Source organism: Rhipicephalus microplus, chromosome X, assembly GCF_043290135.1.
Source record: "Rhipicephalus microplus isolate Deutch F79 chromosome X, USDA_Rmic, whole genome shotgun sequence".
Taxonomy (NCBI): Eukaryota; Metazoa; Arthropoda; class Arachnida; order Ixodida; family Ixodidae; genus Rhipicephalus; species Rhipicephalus microplus.
The window spans coordinates 153,972,532-153,992,160 of NC_134710.1; the positions used below are offsets into that span (position 1 = coordinate 153,972,532).

A 19,629-nucleotide genomic window follows, 5' to 3' on the forward strand; every position below is an offset into this window, starting at 1 on the left:
GGTACGGGCAATGTATACGTATCACAGTTCAAGCCGACCCTTGGCCAATGAAGAGAGAAAGCCACGCTGGAAGGAAATCTTACCTTCCTCCGTTGAGAAAGCAGACACTGCTAATCATAGGGCGTGTCATACAAAATTGTAATTAACGACATAAACTTGCGTAAACTGCCACATGCGCGACAAACGAAACCAACGAAACTACGTGACCCATGCGTGAGTTAACAGGTGCACAACACTGTGATCACTGAAGTGCAGATACCATTGTGCCAGCCATTAAAAAAAACTAAAATTCCACGCAAGTGCACTAGCAACCACAACAATTGAAAAAAAAATTGAGAAAATTTTTACTTATTGAAATAAAACTGTTACTTGTTTTGCAATCATCATCAACCTTTGATAGAGGACATAGAGGACAGCGATTGTGCTGGCAACAATGTATCAGAAATAAATTTGCGCTTTTTGTTGTCTTTGCCGCCACCGCCACAGTTTTCGCGCGTTAATGACGAAGTTCGCGCGAAAAAGCAGGCAAGTTGTTGCGTTGTGACACTCTACTTTGGCGGGATTCTGCACTACAGGCGCAAAATGTCATTGATGAAGCAAACTGCTCTTACGCGCTATTATAGCGCGAAGAAACAAGGCCCTGCGTTGAAGAACAAACGGACCACGTTCGGAGGCAGCATCGACACTTTGCGAACACCTAAGACGGTGCCTCATGAGCTGATCGCTGCCAATTCAGAGCCATATGCCAGCTTGCCTCACAAGAGAAGACGCATAGAGGCTGCTGAAAAAACGCCGGTGTCGTCGAAGCAAGGTGACTGCTTGCCTCTTCGGCGACCCCCTACGTCCGTTCGCAAGCGCCTACTCCTTCATGAAGATGTTGACGGGGCCGACATCACGAAAACTGGCCCTACCCTGCCGTCGTCGCAGCTTGAAGAGACGGAGAAAAAGCCTGGCACACCGTTGAAGCCGGCGCCTGACAAATCTGAGAGCCTGAAGAGCGCTGTGATGAAAAAGCTTATGGCGTCCGGCAAACTGCTAGAGCTACAGGATAGGCTGAAAGCTATCGACAGCGCGCAGACTGCTCTTAACAAAGTGCAGGCAGCGAAGAAAACCCAAGACGAAGCCGGTAAAAGTCCTGCATATGAACGCTTTCACCACCTTACAGAGCCACAGCCCGGCCTCATCCTTCCGTACAGTTACAAAGAACTTTTCGAAATATTTCGGTGCTGTGACACAATCGTTAGTATGTTATTCAACAGGAAGGAAGTTTGCACGTTTGACAAACTGAAACGCTCTGTTGAGGAGATGTCAAAGAAAAGCTTCAGCAAGGACAAGCTCGGCCAGATAACAACAATCTTCCCAGATGCATACATTTTAAGTCAAGAGAAATTGCAGCAGCGAGGACTCGCCGACAGCGGCTATCATCTGGTAGTGACACCGCGTTTGCCCCCAGAAAGCTCAAAGATGCTCACTGCGACCCAACTTCTGCACCGTAGAAAGCAATTTCACTCCCTTCTATTGTCATCTGTAAAAAAACACCATGAGAAGTTTCTTCAGAGCTTGGACCCACCTGTCAGTATTGCCGCGGGTGCTTTAACCCGCTGGCATCCAAAGTTTCCTTTGGATAGTGTACCGATGGTTTGTCCAGCACCTCTGCCAGAGTCGCCCCTGAAAAAATCCTTCACCTCAGCGCAGGATGTGCTGGACAAAGTCAAAGGCAGGCTTGGTGAGCGCATTGAAAAAGCATTGCTGAGCTTGAATGCAGACCAGCAGGCAACTATTACTGCACCGCCGTCTCAGAGCAACAGTAAGGCTGGGACATGTTTGAAAGGCATATCTGAGGATCTTCTTGCCCGAATTCGTGAGCGAGAGTCATTCAAACTTGTGAAAGAAATGACACTTCGACCAGAGGATGAAAAAGAGCGAGCTGAACTGGCTAAACTTCCAGAGTTCATCAGAATCACTCGGTCCCTCTTCCTTGCTGAGCAGAAGGCAGCTATACCAAAGGATGACCTTGTGCAGAAGATCAAAGAAAGTTTTTCATCCATTCAGGAAGTGGCTGAAGTCGAGTCCCTTATTGTTCTTGCTTCAAAAGTGCTCCCTGATTGGTTTAAGGTACTAACCATCCGGCGTGGCACATATGTAAAAATTGTGAAGGAGACTGATATTAATGGTCTCGTTACTCGTGTAACTAACAAGCTGCAGCAGTGAAGCTGGCATGGGTATTTCACACCACTGTTTTTAATCAACTCTTATTCGTGTACCGCCGTGTGAGCAAATGGCATCTTTTTATCTTATACTGCAAAATATGCCACATTTTATCAATGTCATGCATCATATATACATGTCATGCATTTCATTGAGCTGCTTTTAGTGCCTTTCACTTTTTCATGCTTTTTGAATCACGTTTTTGCATATTTTGAAAATTTTATACAATACTTTACACTTTTCATATGGCTTTTAATACCACATAGGTGTGCCAGTTTTTTTGGGGAAACGTGCACATTGTGTGTCGTATACTTGCACTTTATTGTGACTGCTCATGCTTGTACTTTATATCAGTTCATGCCCATAGTTTTTTGAAGTCAAATAAAGCACACAATTTTGATAATCAGAAGACACATTCTCTGCTTTGGGTAAATCCACTCAATGTGATCAGTAATCCAGAATTGTAGATATGTACTGCCCTTATTTTGAAATACAGAATGGTAGTTTGCTATAATGATATTTTGCCACCATTCTCAAAAGCTAAAATGGTATTGTATAAACGACATAATGCTCTGTGGAAAAGCCCACTTGTGGAATTATAGCTAGTGAAAGATTTTTTCGTGACCTATTTGTCTTGTGTGCATGGCCTGTTTTCATGGTAGCTTTATCGCTAATTGCAGGTTCTCGCCATGCTAAACAAGTAGCTGTTTCATCTATATGTTTCGGCTTCTCTTTCACTTGCTCGTGAAGCCATGAGATGTAAAAAAAAAGAAACTGCATTATTCACTGAAATTATATGTTTTGTTAAGCTGATACAAGTTTTTTGCCGCCTGAAAAAAAAAAAAAAAAAAAAAAAAAAAACCTTTGCCTTGGAAGGCCCACTGTTTGGTGTAGACAGGGAATAGCCACATTAGTTTTGTTCCATTTTCCCAGGCATTCAGGGAGTAAGCTTCAATTAACTATTTAATTAATGTTGAACATAAAGAAAACAATGTTTATATTTTCATATTCATGCGTGAGCTGCTTTTTCAGATGTGAAACATCCTCCTTTAATAATTTGTAATGCCACATAAATAGGTGTCGTGTGTGGGTGTCATGGTAATCTGCTGCCAGTGACCAGAATGTTGCCACTGCTTGAGCAGCAGCATTGATGACAACACATTGCTCTGCTTGGGATTTTGATGTTCTTGCAGAGCAGGGAGGAACATGTCTGGGACGATGATTTTTAAAAGTTTCTTGTTCCACTTGTTTGAAATTCCATTTTTGTCAGTTGTAAAGAAGCCTTTGCTGGCCTGTACGGTCTTTATTCTTCACATTGTATAGGCCAGGGCTGGCATTTTGTTGTATCGTATTAATATGTAGTCTATGGTAGTCTTGCCATTCACGGCCACGTGAACCGGCCCAGCTGAGAATATACTGACCCAGACGTGAACTTCCTGTACCATAGCCCGACATTTATAACGTCATTTTCAATGTTTGCTCATACGTGTGATACATCTTCATATGCCTTGCACCATTTCTTTATAATGAAAAAGGCAAAAACTGCCATAGGGTTGCGGTATGGCACGTGGAGCTAAATTTGCATTTGTGAAATCTTGATCATCTTGGGAACACTATTGCTAGCTTTTAAATTTCCCAAAAGCAAATGGGAGGGTGACATTTTGTAAATGATGGTTTACTTAATTTCAGGGGGTTTTCAAGCCAAACACATGTTATAAGGCCTGCAATAAGGGGGGTCTCCAGATTTTCGTTTCCTGAGGCTCTTTGATGTGCACCTATATCCAAGTGCACATATGCCCTTGTAATTCATTCCCATCAAAATGTGACCAATGTGGCTAGAAATTGAACATCTTCTCTCGAGCTTATTATGTTGTGATCCTGGCTAAAGTAACAGGTGGGTTTCATTTACTGCTAGCAGATTAGCATGACACCAGCATTTCAGATTTTTCACTGTGCAATAAAAATTCAGCAGATCCCGAGTACCTGGGAATCGACGTTATGCGAAGCGTGCGGAGGGAAGGTAGCCGTATTATAATTTTTTTTATCGAGCAAGACATTATGAAATGACGCTAAATATATGTACGAATGTTGTACGCACAGACATATGTTGAAGAGTTGCAGATGTTTATATAAGAAGTTGTTTGCACTTGTGCAATGATGCCAACTGGAACATGCGTATTAGAAACACCAGAAGCTGATATGAAATGCTGATGCTCGCGAGGATGCTGGCCCTGGACACTGCTACACAAATCAACTTCAGCACATGGCAATTAACCACAATTGACGTTACCCCAACGTGACAGCTGTATCAAAGGAGTACATGTGTAATGTTTATAAAATTGGGTAAGCATGCAGCACTGCAACCACTATTGACGTTTCACGAAGATTAGCGGCTATTTGACAAGTAGTTCCGAGACCTGGCGTAGCTCTGTGGTAAAATGTTTCATTTCCACGCAGAATGCTTGGGTTCGATTCCAGCTGGGACCCTGACATTTATTCTCTGCATGCGTCGGGTCACTGCTGCTGATGTCGGGTATTTCTTGACGCTTGCGCATTAAAATTGCCCATGTGTGTTCTCGTCGTTCCAGGGTAGATACTAAGTGCCAATCACCTATGGCACATACCCGCATACCAGCGGCACATACACGCCCATTGGTATGTGCCACTGTATGGCGGGAAGTGTTTGATGACGTACGCGACAGGATTGTGACATTATTCATGTCTTGACCACCATGTAATATTCGTTGGACCATCTTACCCTCCCATGCTGATTTTGGTTTATGCCAAGTTAAGGAGGGTACCACGAAAGCACCCAGACGTAAGTGGCTTGATAGACAAATACACAGTAATTTTGCAATATCTTTGTGGTACTGTATGCTGCTAAACACCTAGTACTATTTTCTAAAAGTTAAGTTGAGGACTAAGCAAACTGGTTTGACATTGAACTGTTGCAGTGCAACAACAAAGGGAAGAAAAACTAAAAGAAGAAACACTGTTCTGTTCCTTCCTTAGGCAGTGTTGAGAGCAATGTCTTGCCTGTTAAACTACTTTTTGTACCTAGATTGCATTTGCGATAACCTTTCAAGATTAGTGTATGACTGTTGCCAGAAAACTAGAAAAGAGTTGTGTAAAGATAGGGAAGTCTTCTTGACTGCTGCTTCCCTACTTGTGAGGGGTCTGGAGAGAAATGCTTGCATGTGTGAACTATTTTTTGTGATTAGTAATTGCAAACAATTGTCCAGTGTCTCGCATATATGGGTTGTTGCACAGGTCTACAGTATCAATCAATCAATCAATGTTTCTTTATTAGCATCAGAAGTGTACATTGTGAGTAAGTATGCAGGAGGAGGTCCCAAGGTAGTAAACCGCAGGCGGGACCTCCTATGTTATTACAATGAAAAAGCTAAAATATGAATATCGAAAGAGCAAGTCACAGAACATTTTGAACTTTTTTTTTTTCTACAAACAAAGCAAGATATCAAAACTTAACAAAATTCAGCAGTTATACGTTTAATAGAGACTTTTTCAATTTCCTCTTAAAAAAATGAATGTGCATTAAGTCTTTCACATCATGTGACAAAGAATTCCATAATGAAATTGATGAAAGAACAATGCTCATTTTTCCATAATTAGTGCGAACTTTAGGTAATAACAGGTTATGGGCGACCGCGAATCTAGTATTAATGGAATTATCCAACAAGGTAATAGGAAAGATGTCGATAGTGAGGGGACGGTGGAAAATTTTGAAAAACAAAACACACACATTGTAAACGTACATTTGGGAAATCGGTAATACGTCAAGCTGCCGAAAAATCTCGCGATGGCGCTTGACGTGAAGCGAAAGTTATGAGTCGAATTGCTTGTTTTTGCAATACCTTTAACGGCCAAATGTGCACCGAATATGAATTACCCCAAGATGTAATGCAATAACTGAGATGACTGTGTATGAATGCATAATACAATGCCTTGAGAGTTTCGATGTTAAAACACATTCGTGACTTGACCAATGCCCTGATACCGTACGAAATCTTTTTACAAACAGAATTGATATGTTGCTGAAATTTTAGATGTGTGTCCATTATAACTCCTAAAAATGACGTGTGATCACTTAAAGGAATAACTATTAAGTTCACATTAAGGTAAGGAATAAATGATAGTTTTTTGTTTGGTGAATAAAAAAGCATAAAACAGGTTTTGCAAGGATTAATCAACAATCTATTACAGTTGCACCAGTCAACAAGACAATTAAGGTCAGCTTGACACGAGACACGAGAGTCGCTAAATCCAAGTGATGAGAAAAGAGAGTCGTGTCATCAGCGTAAAGTAAACAGGAAGAATAATTAAGGCAACGTGGTAAATCATTTATGAATAATAAAAATAATAATGGACCCAAAATTGAACCTTGCGGAACACCTCTTGTAATGGGGTTGGGACTGGATGTAAAATTATCGACCGAGACCACCTGCAAACTATTAAGAAGAAAGCTCTGTAATAGCGTTAATGCGGGACCAGTTATGCCATAGTACTCGAGTTTGCGAAATAGGATGAAATGATCAATACTATCAAATGCTTTAGTAAAGTCGACGAAGACAGATCCTGCGATGTTACCATTATCAATAAATGATCTGATTTTGTCAGTGAAACAAGCAATTGCAGTATCAGTGGAAAGACCAGCCCTAAAACCAAACTGACAAGGAGAAAGTATGTTAAACTTGCTTAAATATTTAGATATTCTTATTTCAATTAGTTTTTCCAAAATTTTATCCAGGAAGGGAAGGACAGATATGGGCCTGTAATTGCACATACTGAAGGTATCACCTTTTTTAAATACTCGATACGTGAGACATACGTGAGACATAGTGAGACATGATACGTGAGACATAGTGGTGTATGAAAAGCTGCAGGAGGAAAGATGCAACGTTTGTTTCAAAAAGGTAACCCTAGTGGTGCTTCTTGTAATGTGCCTATATTAGGTCGATAATTCCTCTCTTTGACAGGTACAATACTTCTTTGTATGTGGCTTTCCAGTGAGACTGGGGCTTCCTAAAATCGAGACATCATTAAGAACCACACCTGCTGCAGTAGTTTAGTGGTTATGGTGCGCGACTGCTGACCCGCATATCACGGGTTCGAATCTCGGCTGTTTTTGATGGAGGCAAAAATGCTTGAGGCCCGTGTACTTTGATTTTGGTACGTGTTAAACAACCGCAGGTGTTCGAAATTGCTAGAGCCCCTCCCACTAGAGCATTTCTAGTACGCATATGATAGTTTTAGGATGCCGAACCTAAACACCTCTTATCACCAAAAACTGAGCCAAGAGAGCCATCTTTTGTGCATTTGTGTTGAATACCGACTCTATACAATGGAATTATTTTTTACTTTGAAAGTTCATGGCAGCCTTGTGTGGCAAACTTTTTCTTACCATGTGTCAAATGTGTTGCATTAGCTTTTTAAGAGCTAAGCTGTTAAAGATCGAGGCAAAACGCTGAGTGTCCGCAAGAAGCCATCTGTGCCCTTGCTTATCAGCTGCACCCATCGACAGACACAGTCCGTGCTGCTGCTGTGTTGAGTTTGCCTGGCATGCGAGCCGAGTAGGAGCGATGGAAAGGCCCTCACTTCTACCCGGGCTGCCCCAGCCAGCTTTGCATGTTAGTTATGGCATTGGAGTTCGGACATCCTTGCATGGTCTGTGACAGGCTGTGGCTCAACTTTACTTTGTCTACACCAGGGAAACACCTGGCATCAGCCGGGAGTGCCATGTTAAGCCCCAAAGATTAACCAGTTTTGCTGTTCCTTAAGCTTGTAGGCTCAGGGCTAAGGGTTGGCTGAAGCCCTCAAAAAGCAGACAGAGGCAGCGTTAAGAACATGGCCTTTACTGACCGCCCTAAGCTTTACTGCCAAGCGGCCATTTTTTACAGTGCCCGCATGAGCTCGAGCACCAAAAACCAGGGTGATACCCAGAAGCTTTATACAGCTAGTGTAAACTTCTCCCTTTTTTTTATTCTTAACTTCTATTTAGCCTCTTTAGTGGTAAATGATATTGTATTGCATCAATTTCGAACAAGGGCATCTGCAGTATGAAATAGGTTGTAATCTGTGATGTTGCATAGCAATCATGGTCATATTCAGCATGGGCAGGTAATGTCACTCTTATAGTTTGGGATGTAGGTATCCATGTGAAAGAAGGAAGCAAAAGGCTGGGATGATTGCATCACTTTGAACTCTTCTGCCTGTGCGAACCAGATACATTGCTGCTGTAATGTATATCTGCAGGCTGTACAAAAGTACCTTGTGTATAGCAGGAAAAATGTGGTTCAATGCTTTCGAAAACATGGTGTTGCTTAAAGTTGCTGCACTGGGTTTCATAAAACTGGTGCATCCTCAGAACATTGATACTATGTACTGCCATCAGCTTGTCTTAATCAGTGTAATGGCGAAATACGTAATTTTATAGTTACTAAACTCGTCAGTACAAAATGTCTTTTTACATGCTGTAGCTGAGGAGGCATCACACTTCCATCATTTAGCGCCATCTACTTTAAGAAAGGAGAGATAAAGATTTGTGTTGTGCTTTTAAAGTTTGCTTGTTTTTCTGAGTGCTACAGTACTGCGTGATGTCATGAAAGGTGATTAGTGGTTCAGTTGCTTCAGTACTACAAGCTATCAAGGCAAACCAGACCACCCCCGCACCCGCAACTAAACAAAGCTCAACAAATCACTTGGCCGCGGCTTGAAACGAACTCATTCCCTTCCCCATACATATACAGATACATATACTCAGCCTTATTCACATCTACGTGCACCGTTTGCAAGACACAGACCGCAACCTTAAACCACATCATCTGGGGATGCAGCAAGGACCCTCCCGCACCAAACCTCCTAGGACAGTCACCTTCAAGTGAGGCCTGGGAGAGAATCCTCACGACTACAAGCCTGGACACCCTGCTCTGAGCCATCAAATGCGCTGACGAGGTGGTGACCAGGCATTGCCCGACAGCCCTCGCCACTTAGAAAACCGTCAGCTGCTTTAATAAAGTTGTTTACTACTACTACTGAGTGCTGGAAAATCAAGACAAGGCCTTAAATAACTTGTAAGGAAAGCGCATTATTTTCCAGAGACAAAACTAAGTGCGCAACATGCTGATGTGGAAAGCTGTAGATCCACTTTCAGAAACGTCCGATCACTGTTTTTTATTTAGCAATGACGGAATGGTATCGCAGCTATTCATAGAATGACTGCCAGTTGGGCATGTTGGTATTAGTTCATGATGAAGCAAGTGCCAAAAAATACAAACACTCAGAAAGGACATGGTACGAGCACTTGTCCTGTGTTCTTTTCCGAGTGTTTTTCGCGCTTGTTTTATCATGAGCTATTCATAGCTCAAAAACACTTTTCTACATATAAGAACTAGTGGACAGTATAATGCCAAGGCAAGCATAGGGGGTGTTATTTCTTATAATTACGATATAAATGCAAAGAAAGTAAAGTGGACGAAAAATAACTTGACTGAACCTGCTACCTTCGAATGGAACCTTCCAACAAAATAAAGGTTGCAGGTTCAGTCCCTGTTGGTGGCAAGTTACCTTTTTGTTCACTTTACTTCCTTCACGTTGATATTTTACTTATAAGAAATAATGCGCTCATCTTTTTCTTGGCATTATTGTTCACTAGTTCTCATTAGTATTGTGTTTAACAAAGAAAAATGAGTCCTGAAAATTCCCCTTCTTTCCTCCATGTGAACATCTACATTTAGAGACTTGTTGCTACTCTTGTGAGTTTTATATTGCTACACATTAGTGAAAATATCGGAGTCATTACAGTCATAGCCTGAAGCAAAAGTGCATATGCTTTCATATCATGTGCAATGTACTAGCACTGTCCTTTGATAACTTTCTTAGAAAACATCTAAGAACTTAGATGCTAGTAGAAAAAATGTAGGATCCTTGCACAACTGGAAAGATTTCACGCTTTGTCAATGTACATACAATTCGTTCTGCAATAGAATGAAAAATAGCATTCTCTCTGTAAATGGAACTGTGAATGACAAATGTTGGTGATCAAGTCAGTAGGTGATTTTGCCACTTGGCCAAGCAATGCGACAAATGACTCCCATTCAATCTTGGGAGTATAGAACATTTCCTGAATAGTGATGCCTACAAAAGGATATTGTAGTATATGCATAGCCTTCTGACAGTAGGCCTATGCAAGTAATTTAAATGGCCCCAACAAAACTTGCAGAAATATCATGGTAACTGTTAATGGATGCATAAGCATTTTTACGACTTCATACTGCAAATGCTGAGGTATTCATGCCCTACACAAAGGGAAGGTTTGGGGCTCGAGTTCCTGTATGCTTCTGAATATGGAGGAAAGAAACAACCGACTCATTCTAACAACGCATTCTTCTGTGCTTCTAAACCTGTGTGGTTTCGATACTGTACACGTACAGAAGGGCAAGGTTCAAGCCCGGACACATTTGTTAAGCGAGTTATACTTCAGAGGTCAAGGGTCCGGCTCTCGTCATGCTTGGAAGGTTCAGGGTTCGAGTGCCTTTTTGTAATAAAGTTCACGCTCAGACGTCCAAAACACTTAGAGATTTGGGGTTCGAGTTTTTTTTTTTATGCCCTGGAGGCCATTATAGATGCTTGGAAGGTTCACTTTGTAGCACATTTCGGAGGTCGAGGGTTACATCCTTGACGAATTTGGCAAGCGGCTACATATTCCAGCCACAGTACGTTTCTTGAGAAACATTGTCGATATGTGCAAGCCAGAGTCACGTAAAGTGCGAATTAAGGAGCTTTATATACAGCTGGTTTGATATTTCCTGCGCGACGGCAGACGTGCGTGCTTAATACGCGAATGAGCGCGCCAATAAATTGCGCAAAGGCAAGATGGCCACCTATAGCGGGAAATCGCCTTCAGTTACTGGCAACACTGGCATAAACAAATGGAGTGTTTTGTTGTTTTAACAAGAGCGCTTGATGTTCGCCTTTTGCGCGTGCTTGCCCATAAAATGGGCATCCCATGACTACATGATGGTGTGCTGATAGCCAGATAACACCTGCTCGCGCAACCTACGTCGAGCATCCCCACTACAAAAATTGCGCCAAGGTAAGCTTTTCACAGTAAACGAACCCCCTCGCCCATGTTTAATCTGCGGCTGTTTTCCCTACAGCACCGAGGGTCTAATGCAAACGACGCGTTCGTGCGCACACACAAGCATTAAAAAAAAAGCATAATTCGGTGCGTCTTGTATGCACACGGCAGTGTTACGTGAGGGATGTGTTTCACTGTTTGAAAACCTATTCGAATATATTGCACAAAGATGAAAACATGGCGTCCGCAATAACGATGTTTCTTATAAAAGGACTGCAGTGACATTATGAATTGTTTTTAAACGCGTCTTTCAAACCTTTAGTTTTGACATGACCTCCTATTTCTCATTCTACCGTGTCTACGCACGAATAAATTTGGCCTGTCACTCTCTGTAATGTTTTTCTCGTGATAAAAAAAATAAAAAACAGCGAAAGTATTATGTAAACCGCGCGCGTTTTTTTTTTTTTTTAATGTTCGGCGGCGGTGCGGGAAAACTTTGAACCAAAACCGAGAGTGCAGACAAACGCGCGAATCATCACTGCAGCTGAGTAGTGCCTAAAACAGTAAAATAGCAGTTTGTTCTGGAGGTGGGGTGCTCGAGGGAGCATTTGCGGAATTTGCGCGCAATTTTTTGATGTGTTTTGATGTTGATCAGTCAGCGTGACGTTAAGGCACTGCATTTTTGTTTATTAAAAAAAAATGTCTGAGTAAAGTACCCGGTTTGTTTCTACTCCTGCAGAAATGGACGCAAACTTGGTCTTGGGAATGCATCAAGGTGAGTACATTATCGCGCGAACTTGTATTGCCCCCCCCCCCCCCCCCCGAACGCGCACCAAAAGCTCGCTGCATTTTTCAAAATTATGGACATCTGTATGCTAAGTTAACAAATGATTTATGTGCTAATTCTTTCCCTTTTCCAACCGCATCCGTAACTTTGTGCCTGCAGTGTACCTTCGAAGTTTTTTTTTTTTTCTGCAGTAAGACCACAACAGCAGTTCATTTTTGCTAACAACAGCAAAGGGAAATAATGGCGTTAATGTTAGCTGTTTGAAATGTTTGGCAGTGTGTTCGACAATTAAATTGCTTCAGTGACACCAGTGTCTGCATTGTTTCTGGTTTCCTTTGGCAAAAATGGCAAAGTGGTGCATTGTAGTAGAACAGTTTATGTTTCGATTTGCTGAGATATAATTTCTGTAGCCGTCTCGTGCTGTGAATTCACACATGTGCTTGTATGAATGCTATCAGTCACTCATTGCACATCACAATTTTTGTGTAAAATCTTGCTTTTTTAAAATTTGTCATGTAAGGATCTTCATTAGTTCAGTTGTGATTGATTTTCTATCCAGGAATGAGCTGTAGCAGCATGGATGGGAGTGACGTGAGAGGTCTGCACCCATCAAGCGCTGCCAGCCATATGGGTAATGAATGCACAGCTAATGTACTCTATTCGATGTCCTGTCGTTGCTTAAAATTGCGCATCTTCAAGCACCATACTATTTGACCGACTAATTGTGTAAATACATTATACAAACTTATAACATGAATATCTACAATATTGTGCAGAATCTGAGCTTCCCTAACTGTTCTTTCGAGTACCAGACATGAGCTCAAATTTCAGTATGCAGTCTTCTGCGACTGCATTTCGCGCGCTGAGTGATAGAGGCACCAGATTCTGGCCCACTTGCTCATAATGAGTGGTCCAAGGTATCACAAGCAATGCAGCCGTTAATATCAACGGCCCTGTGTTTCTGCAATCAATAGAGGAATTCCTTTGCAACTTGCGTCACAAGGTGTAATCAGCAAGAGGTTTCGGATGCTTGGCCACATGCTCGGAACATAAACATATGTTCAGTAAGATCAATGATTGTATGCCTCACCCTTATGGTAAACTTAAAGATGCAAAAATTACTTATGATAATGCGTGAAGTGAAGTGGTAAAAAGGTATTTGTTAATGGCTTCTGAAAATTTATATCACTATAAAAAAATAATGACACTGAAAATATTGGGGGAAAGTTTGTACTTGTTGCTGCTTTGTTCTTTAATAAATTGACCTAGCTATTTAGTTTCTTGGTCTTTATCAAGTATTTTATGTTGCTAAAAAAATAAAGTACAGTACTTTTTGTTAAAATTAATGATCGAGACTCTGTAAGGCTAGATACTTGTATATCGTAACCCTTTTCCTACTGAAGGTGAGCTAGGCTTGTTTATCATGAAAGAAGCATTTGGGGATGCCATAGTTAAGCTACCCTGATTCACTTTGCTTTGTTTATTTCGACTACAGCAGAGCACAGTAAAAAAATATTCTAAATGTGCTCACAGCACGCAATTTGGTTAAGAAGGGTCTTGATTCATGCAAACTGAATAAAAAAATGTGGTCCTCCTTCGTGTATGGGTGGTGCACGTGTACTGGAACAACTCCTTTCAGGAAAACAACGATGCCCTGGTTTGCTGCAGCTTCATTAAATAGAGAATTTCAGTTCTTCTGTTAGTGTTACAGTAACTATACATAACGGCATAGTTTCTCTACACAATTGGATTTGAACAACCACCTCGTATTGGCGTATTGTCAGAAGCCACCCTTATATGGAAATAGACACCTATTGGCATGTCCAGGACTTGTGTTCATAGATTCATTTCCCTGCACTTTATTTTCAAGTTTCAAAGAGACATTTGATTTTCTGCACAAACAGTGGAGAGGTTGGGGCACTTTTCATGGTGCAATGCAATGAAGCGAATCCTCTGTATATTAAAAAAAAAAAATCTTGTGTCTGTCTTGCGAATAAAGAGCCTTTGAATGATTTTTTAGTTTCAACATACGTGATTAAAAAAATCTGTATTTTTATATTGTTTTTGGCAAAAAATATTCTATAGGGGAAGAGTTTAAGTACTCTACTAAAGTTACTCCTTGAATGCATTTTACAGTACCTTCTATTCTGTATTTCAAGTGCTTGGCAGTTTCTTTAGTAAAGCAGTCTCTTCGGCCAGTGAAGGTGCAGTTTCTTTGTTCAGCTCAAGCAGTCTGTAAGGCTGCGTTCACACACACTTCTTCCACCTAGTGGACAAGTCTGCTGTGGTGCATAAATTTAGATTTGTCGGATGTTAGAATAAAGCTATCTCATAGTTCCATTATTCTAGCTTCTTTTATCTAATGCTTTCATTTCCTTGCTGTTACAGCAGTTCAAAACTTTAAATTGGGTTTGCCTTGTTTGCACTCAAATATTCTATTAATATAACGATTGCCGCAGTCACTATCGATGACACACAATGACGATTTTTGTCCTGCGCTTACTGCATCACACCTGTAAAGCTCTGTCATTGCCACAGCATTACAAAAAATTCATTTTTGTGGTAGCTTCGTTAGAATACTAACCAATGTCACATGGGCTCTGTGCCTTTGGGAACTGAGCGTGCTAGTCACTGAGCACTTGCTTAGCAACACTTATAAACAATTTCTGCCAGGTGTTGTGTAATGTACAGACTGGTGTCAGTGCTGTCTGTACAGGCGCAGAGGCCAGAACAAAGCGGTATTTTACTGGATGAGTTCTACATTGCTTGTGTCACATGAGAAAATTTCTTGTTAGCATGCTCATGAAAATAAAGGCCCAAAAAAGGGAGAAATTACAATAACAAGGAGCCTCGGACATTAGACATAGCTCATACAAATACCGTATCCATGCAGGATGATGATGGTGGGAAGTAAACATAATGCACAGGCATATTTAAGGATGTGCCAACGGTAGCATAGTTAGCAAAAGCCCGCATCTGAACCATGCTTGGCATCATCTCTGATAAGGCCGTTATAAGGATGACCTTACACACTACTATCTTGTGCATAGATTTACTCCTGCATTATTCTCATTGACCAGATTATGTGACACGTTTATGCGGCAGATGTAGAGGGAATCAATCTTTCATGTGGCCATTTCTACGTGCCTTAAAATCCTGAGCAAGGGCTCCCCTTCCTGCGAGGAAAGATAATCAAATGAGATTTGGAGAGGGGCTTCTTGTTCGGTTGTGGACCAAAATTCAATGTAGCAGCAGAAGAGCCTCTAAGAATCAAAACCTGGGCTTATAATAAAATGCTTTACTGAATATAAATTTAGTGTTTTTACTGAACTGGAGGGAATCCTTGTGTGAATTTGCATGTCTGTTACAAAGGGAAACGGCTTTATTCAAATGTTGAGGCTATCTAAGACAACTCGGAATTCAATCCCAAGGCACCTCACTGTAAACGCACTGAGAAATCTTGGACATGTCTTGAGATTTTCAGAACTTCAGTGTCTAAAAACTGCTGCTGCAAGATTCTGTTGTGCAAAACAGGTGGGAAAAAGTGGCAGAAGGGGAGGTGGGTTTGCCCAGCCATTGGTGTATATTTAAAATCTCCTGAAAGGGGGAAGGGGGCGCTCACTCAAGGTTTTACAGCAGTATGTATGAGCCATCTTAAATGCAAAGTAAGAGAATGAAACTATATTATGTAAGCCAGGCTGTTTATGTTGGGAGGTGGGCAGCCACCCCATTCTAGGTAGTTGTGGACATGAGCTAGTCTAGCTCTATTCACCAGCTGGTCCTCTGGACTTGGGCTTGTCAGTAGGGCCTCCCACAGGGGTGCTATTCTAAAACTTTCCATCCAGTAGGCATTTCAACTTCAGCTTCGCATCATTAGAGGGCCTTAATTACTGTAAAAAGTGGCCAACTATGACATAGTTGTACAGATGCATTGGACGGGAGGCTGTGTTACACCTAATTTAGAGCCCTTTGATGATAGACTTTTTCTCACGAAATTCGTCCTGAAAATGTGTATTTTTTTATTGTTGAAATAAATTCTTGAGATGGATGTATTCAAAAAGAAAAATTGTCCAAAATTTTTTTTGGCCGACTATAAAGTGCTAAAAACAACTGTGTTGTAGTTTACACATGCTTTATTCGTGAGTTACAGCAAGTGAAATCCTAAAAAAGCGCTTACACAATATTAAAAAAAAACCTTTGCGTTTTAATAGGCATAGCTCACACACATACGGAAATAAGCACGACAGAGTACTTTAGGGTAAAAGATGTTCTTGCTCTAACTGTATAAGCTTTTCAGTGTGTGATAGGTGGTGAAACGTGGCTCTTTACATAGTGGGTTGTTGACTCAACACACATGTGGCATGTTTCTTCGCGAAGTTTCTGTCGCCGAGAAGTGTTGGTAAAGATGTAGCATTTTCACCGGGTCCTGCTTCTCCTAGCATATGTGGGTGGCAATTTCTCTATGAAGTGACCAGCGTGCACTTTCATAGCGTAAGCAAACTGCTGACGGAGTGCCCGTAAAAAACTGAGGGGTTGTGCACCCGCTCGGAAAGCAAAATGAGTGAAAAGCTGTAATAATCTTTTCACTTATCTCCATCGAGATGGAGTTAATTTTTTCATGTCCTCAAAACAGGAAATGCAACAACGGCGCCATCGTTGTGTGTCATGTAGCATCACATTGTAACAGAAAGAATCGTGCCCCGTGGAGCAATAAACAAAAGAGTACGAAGCTGTCATAGACTCCTGTTATACAGAACCTGAAGGGACCAGGAAAAAGTGTTCTGTTTAACAGGAGTTTTATTTACTGAGAAATGAACTTGACTGAAGAATTAAAGTAAAAAATCAGTTATGCTAGAGAAAGTTGTTCTATTTAAGCAGCAAGTCCATTTAAAAGATTTTCGTTAACTAAGAGTCCATTGTGTTAGAAACCAGACAGCCTCCAACTTTGCAGGAGCAAGAAGCCATAGCTGCATGAAGGATGAAACCGAAACCAGCCACACTGCGCACGCGAGCTGAGATGTGCAAGCAAAAGCCGGCATGCCGCTCTGAAAAGATAATAAAAAAACAACAACGGAAAGACATTGGTGCATGGTAAAATTCCACGCATTCTCGAAGTGTGGCAGCGCATGCCAAACAAGAAAAATAATTGGAAAAGACCTGCATTTTAAGCATACATGCAGTGATTTACATGTACGTCTGGGACTGTACATGTATGTTCATGTACAGTCACAGTTTGGAATGATGTACATGTATGTCTTAGACCATCAAAGGGTTAATGCATGTCCTCCAACATTCGTGCAGCAAAGAGCAGATTACAGAAGGCTGTGTTGACTGCATTGAAGCACATTTCATTGCTTTCATTTGTGTCAAGAGTTTGAAAGTTCCTTCTGTCAAGCCGAATGGGGTCGTGTTTGCTTGTCATTCTCCGACCAATTTGTGGCTGCCAAAGTGTACAGTTGTAGAATGGATCTTCTGGTATATTGTTGGTGATTGCATAGGCATTGTCTGTGGATTCTTGTTGCGTTAAGAGTAGAGGCTACAAAAAAATTTTCTTTATTTGTTGCCTAGGACAATGAACTTTTGTTGTGTATATAAGTTTTTATGCTGATCTCAAATATGTAACCATTTTTATAGTAAGTTACTTAGATTAAGTTTTGTTCCATCATAATGTGCCAAATATAGCTCTTTTTGGACACACTTTTTCTGCCACTAAAATGGCTATGAGCCATTGAATGCTCATATTCTTTTCAATGGCTCTGAAATGAGCATTTATGAGCATTCAATAGCTATGAGCCATTGAATGCTCATGTTGCTCCATATTAACTGTAGAATTCCAATAACTCACAAGAAAGTGTTTAAAGGCATTTTAATAAATAAGAAAAATTGTAGCGAGAAATGTTTTAAAATTTGTCGCCCATACTGATTTCTTTTCTCAAAGTAATAAAAATTATATACATGATACCAGGTTTTAAAGGAGATGCAGTGTTCACATGTTGAAGAATATGTCATAAAAATTTCATCTCAATATGGATATCAGAAGTACCATTATAAGTACCAGAAGTATGTAAATTTCATATTGTGAGAAACACATTTTAAAGGGCCAATGAACAGGCTCCAAGTTTTTTTTACACCCCCTAAACAAGCTCGCTAGTTTTTACAGACCACGACAGTCACATTTGCTCGCTATTACAGGGCCACGCAGACCCTCCATATTGCAAACAATTCTCGTGCCTATCTCCTTCGCCTGACCAATCCCTTTCATATGCACAGTGACACGAACTTGCCCATGGGCAACTTGACATGCCACTGAGCTCGCCGATTGGTCCTTTGCCCTAAGAAATAGTGCCTTGTCCCAGGGGTGGTGCAGTTTTGGCTGCGCAGTCCGCATTTTCATTTTTCTGTGCTGCTCTCTGTCGTTTTGTAGAGCTCGAGACCATCAGGAGAAGCGGTATTGCCTGAACAAAAGCCTTCCAGATGAAGAGGTGTCTTGCATTCGCATTTTGCTCTAGGTATTTTCGTGATAAACTCGTATAATCCTTTCCTGCAGCATTTACACCTCATTATACATGCACGCCCCCTCCACTCCTTTGCTACGACCCCCCCCCCCTCTCGCCTGGCAACGCCGATGCAGGCATCGTCTGCTAGTCTATGCTCACTCCCTCTCTCTCTCGTCTTGGCATCCCTCCCCTCGGCATTTACGCTCTCATTATGCATAAGTGCCCCATCCTCTCCTACACTCCCCTCTTTCCCGGTTCGCAGCACTGAGGCAGGCAGCGTCTGCTAGCGATTTTTTGTTTCTTGATTGAAAAAAAACCAACTGCTCACCCTGCACAACCGTTCACTGGCCCTCCTGTATATATAGATGCTGGATTTTGAAGGCCAAGGTAGTGCCTGTCGAAGATTCCTCTTCTGTGTTATTGGACAAAAAAAAAAAAAAATGCAGCTTGCGTGTTAACTAAGCGGGCTGTGGGTCACTGCGTTAAATCGGTGTCTTCTGTCTCTCATTGCCCATTAGTAGCAATCGGCATGTTCCAGTACAAAACACCAGTTCACAACTGCGTGTTTTGTGCCTAACCAGGTTTCTCTCCTGCGTAACGTCACGATGAGAGCCATTGTCTGCGCTGCCGCCAGTGTAAGCATTAGTGCCCGCTGCTTCGCATGTACACATGGTTCCCTTTGACGGGAAGTGGTGTAATTTTTTTTTATACTATCAAGACGAAAGCGTTAGATGCCCCATCTAATGCAAAAATTGGCAGGTGGCATTAGCATGTGGCGCGAAAAATTATCTTCTCGTGCTCATGACGCATTGATATAGAAAATTAACTTTTCACGCTCTTACAGCTTGCTCAAGTTTTGTAGTTTTTGGTGCATCCTCTTTTGCACAGTTATCTTAGCAAGTTTCAATTAGTAGTGCCAAAGTTTCTGTTCCAAGCAACGAATGTGTGCTTTGAATTTTTCAAGCTCAGAGAGGGGGGGAGCTGCATGTAGCTCCCTCTGTTTGGCATGTCATCTCTACACTTTTGGTCATCTCAGTGCC

General features: G+C 41.5%; 3 protein-coding genes across 6 annotated transcripts in view; 2 read left to right on the forward strand and 1 right to left on the reverse strand.

Moving 5' to 3' along the window:
- Positions 1 to 19,629, reverse strand: part of LOC142775835 (uncharacterized) — a 66,537-nt gene that overhangs the window by 19,289 nt on the left and 27,619 nt on the right. Inside the window, exon 5 of one of the 4 annotated variants that reach the window (XR_012887060.1) lies at positions 16,251 to 19,628. The exons of the other annotated variants lie outside the window; for them this stretch is intronic. The gene's annotated coding sequence lies outside the window, so the exon portion shown is untranslated. Of the gene's footprint in view, positions 1 to 16,250; position 19,629 lie in introns of those variants that run through there. 4 annotated transcript variants of the gene reach the window in all.
- Positions 433 to 2,617, forward strand: dup (chromatin licensing and DNA replication factor double parked). Its single transcript, XM_037428413.2, has one exon. The coding sequence runs from the start codon at positions 583 to 585 to the stop codon at positions 2,209 to 2,211; it is 1,629 nt and encodes a 542-aa protein (XP_037284310.1). The 5' UTR covers positions 433 to 582; the 3' UTR covers positions 2,212 to 2,617.
- Positions 10,935 to 19,629, forward strand: part of LOC119177052 (uncharacterized) — an 87,277-nt gene continuing 78,582 nt past the window's right edge. The window contains exons 1-3 of the mRNA XM_037428414.2: positions 10,935 to 11,320; positions 12,045 to 12,080; positions 12,652 to 12,723. Coding sequence (XP_037284311.1) covers positions 12,047 to 12,080; positions 12,652 to 12,723 — 106 coding nt within the window. The 5' untranslated portion in view covers positions 10,935 to 11,320; positions 12,045 to 12,046. The remainder of the gene's footprint in view (positions 11,321 to 12,044; positions 12,081 to 12,651; positions 12,724 to 19,629) is intronic.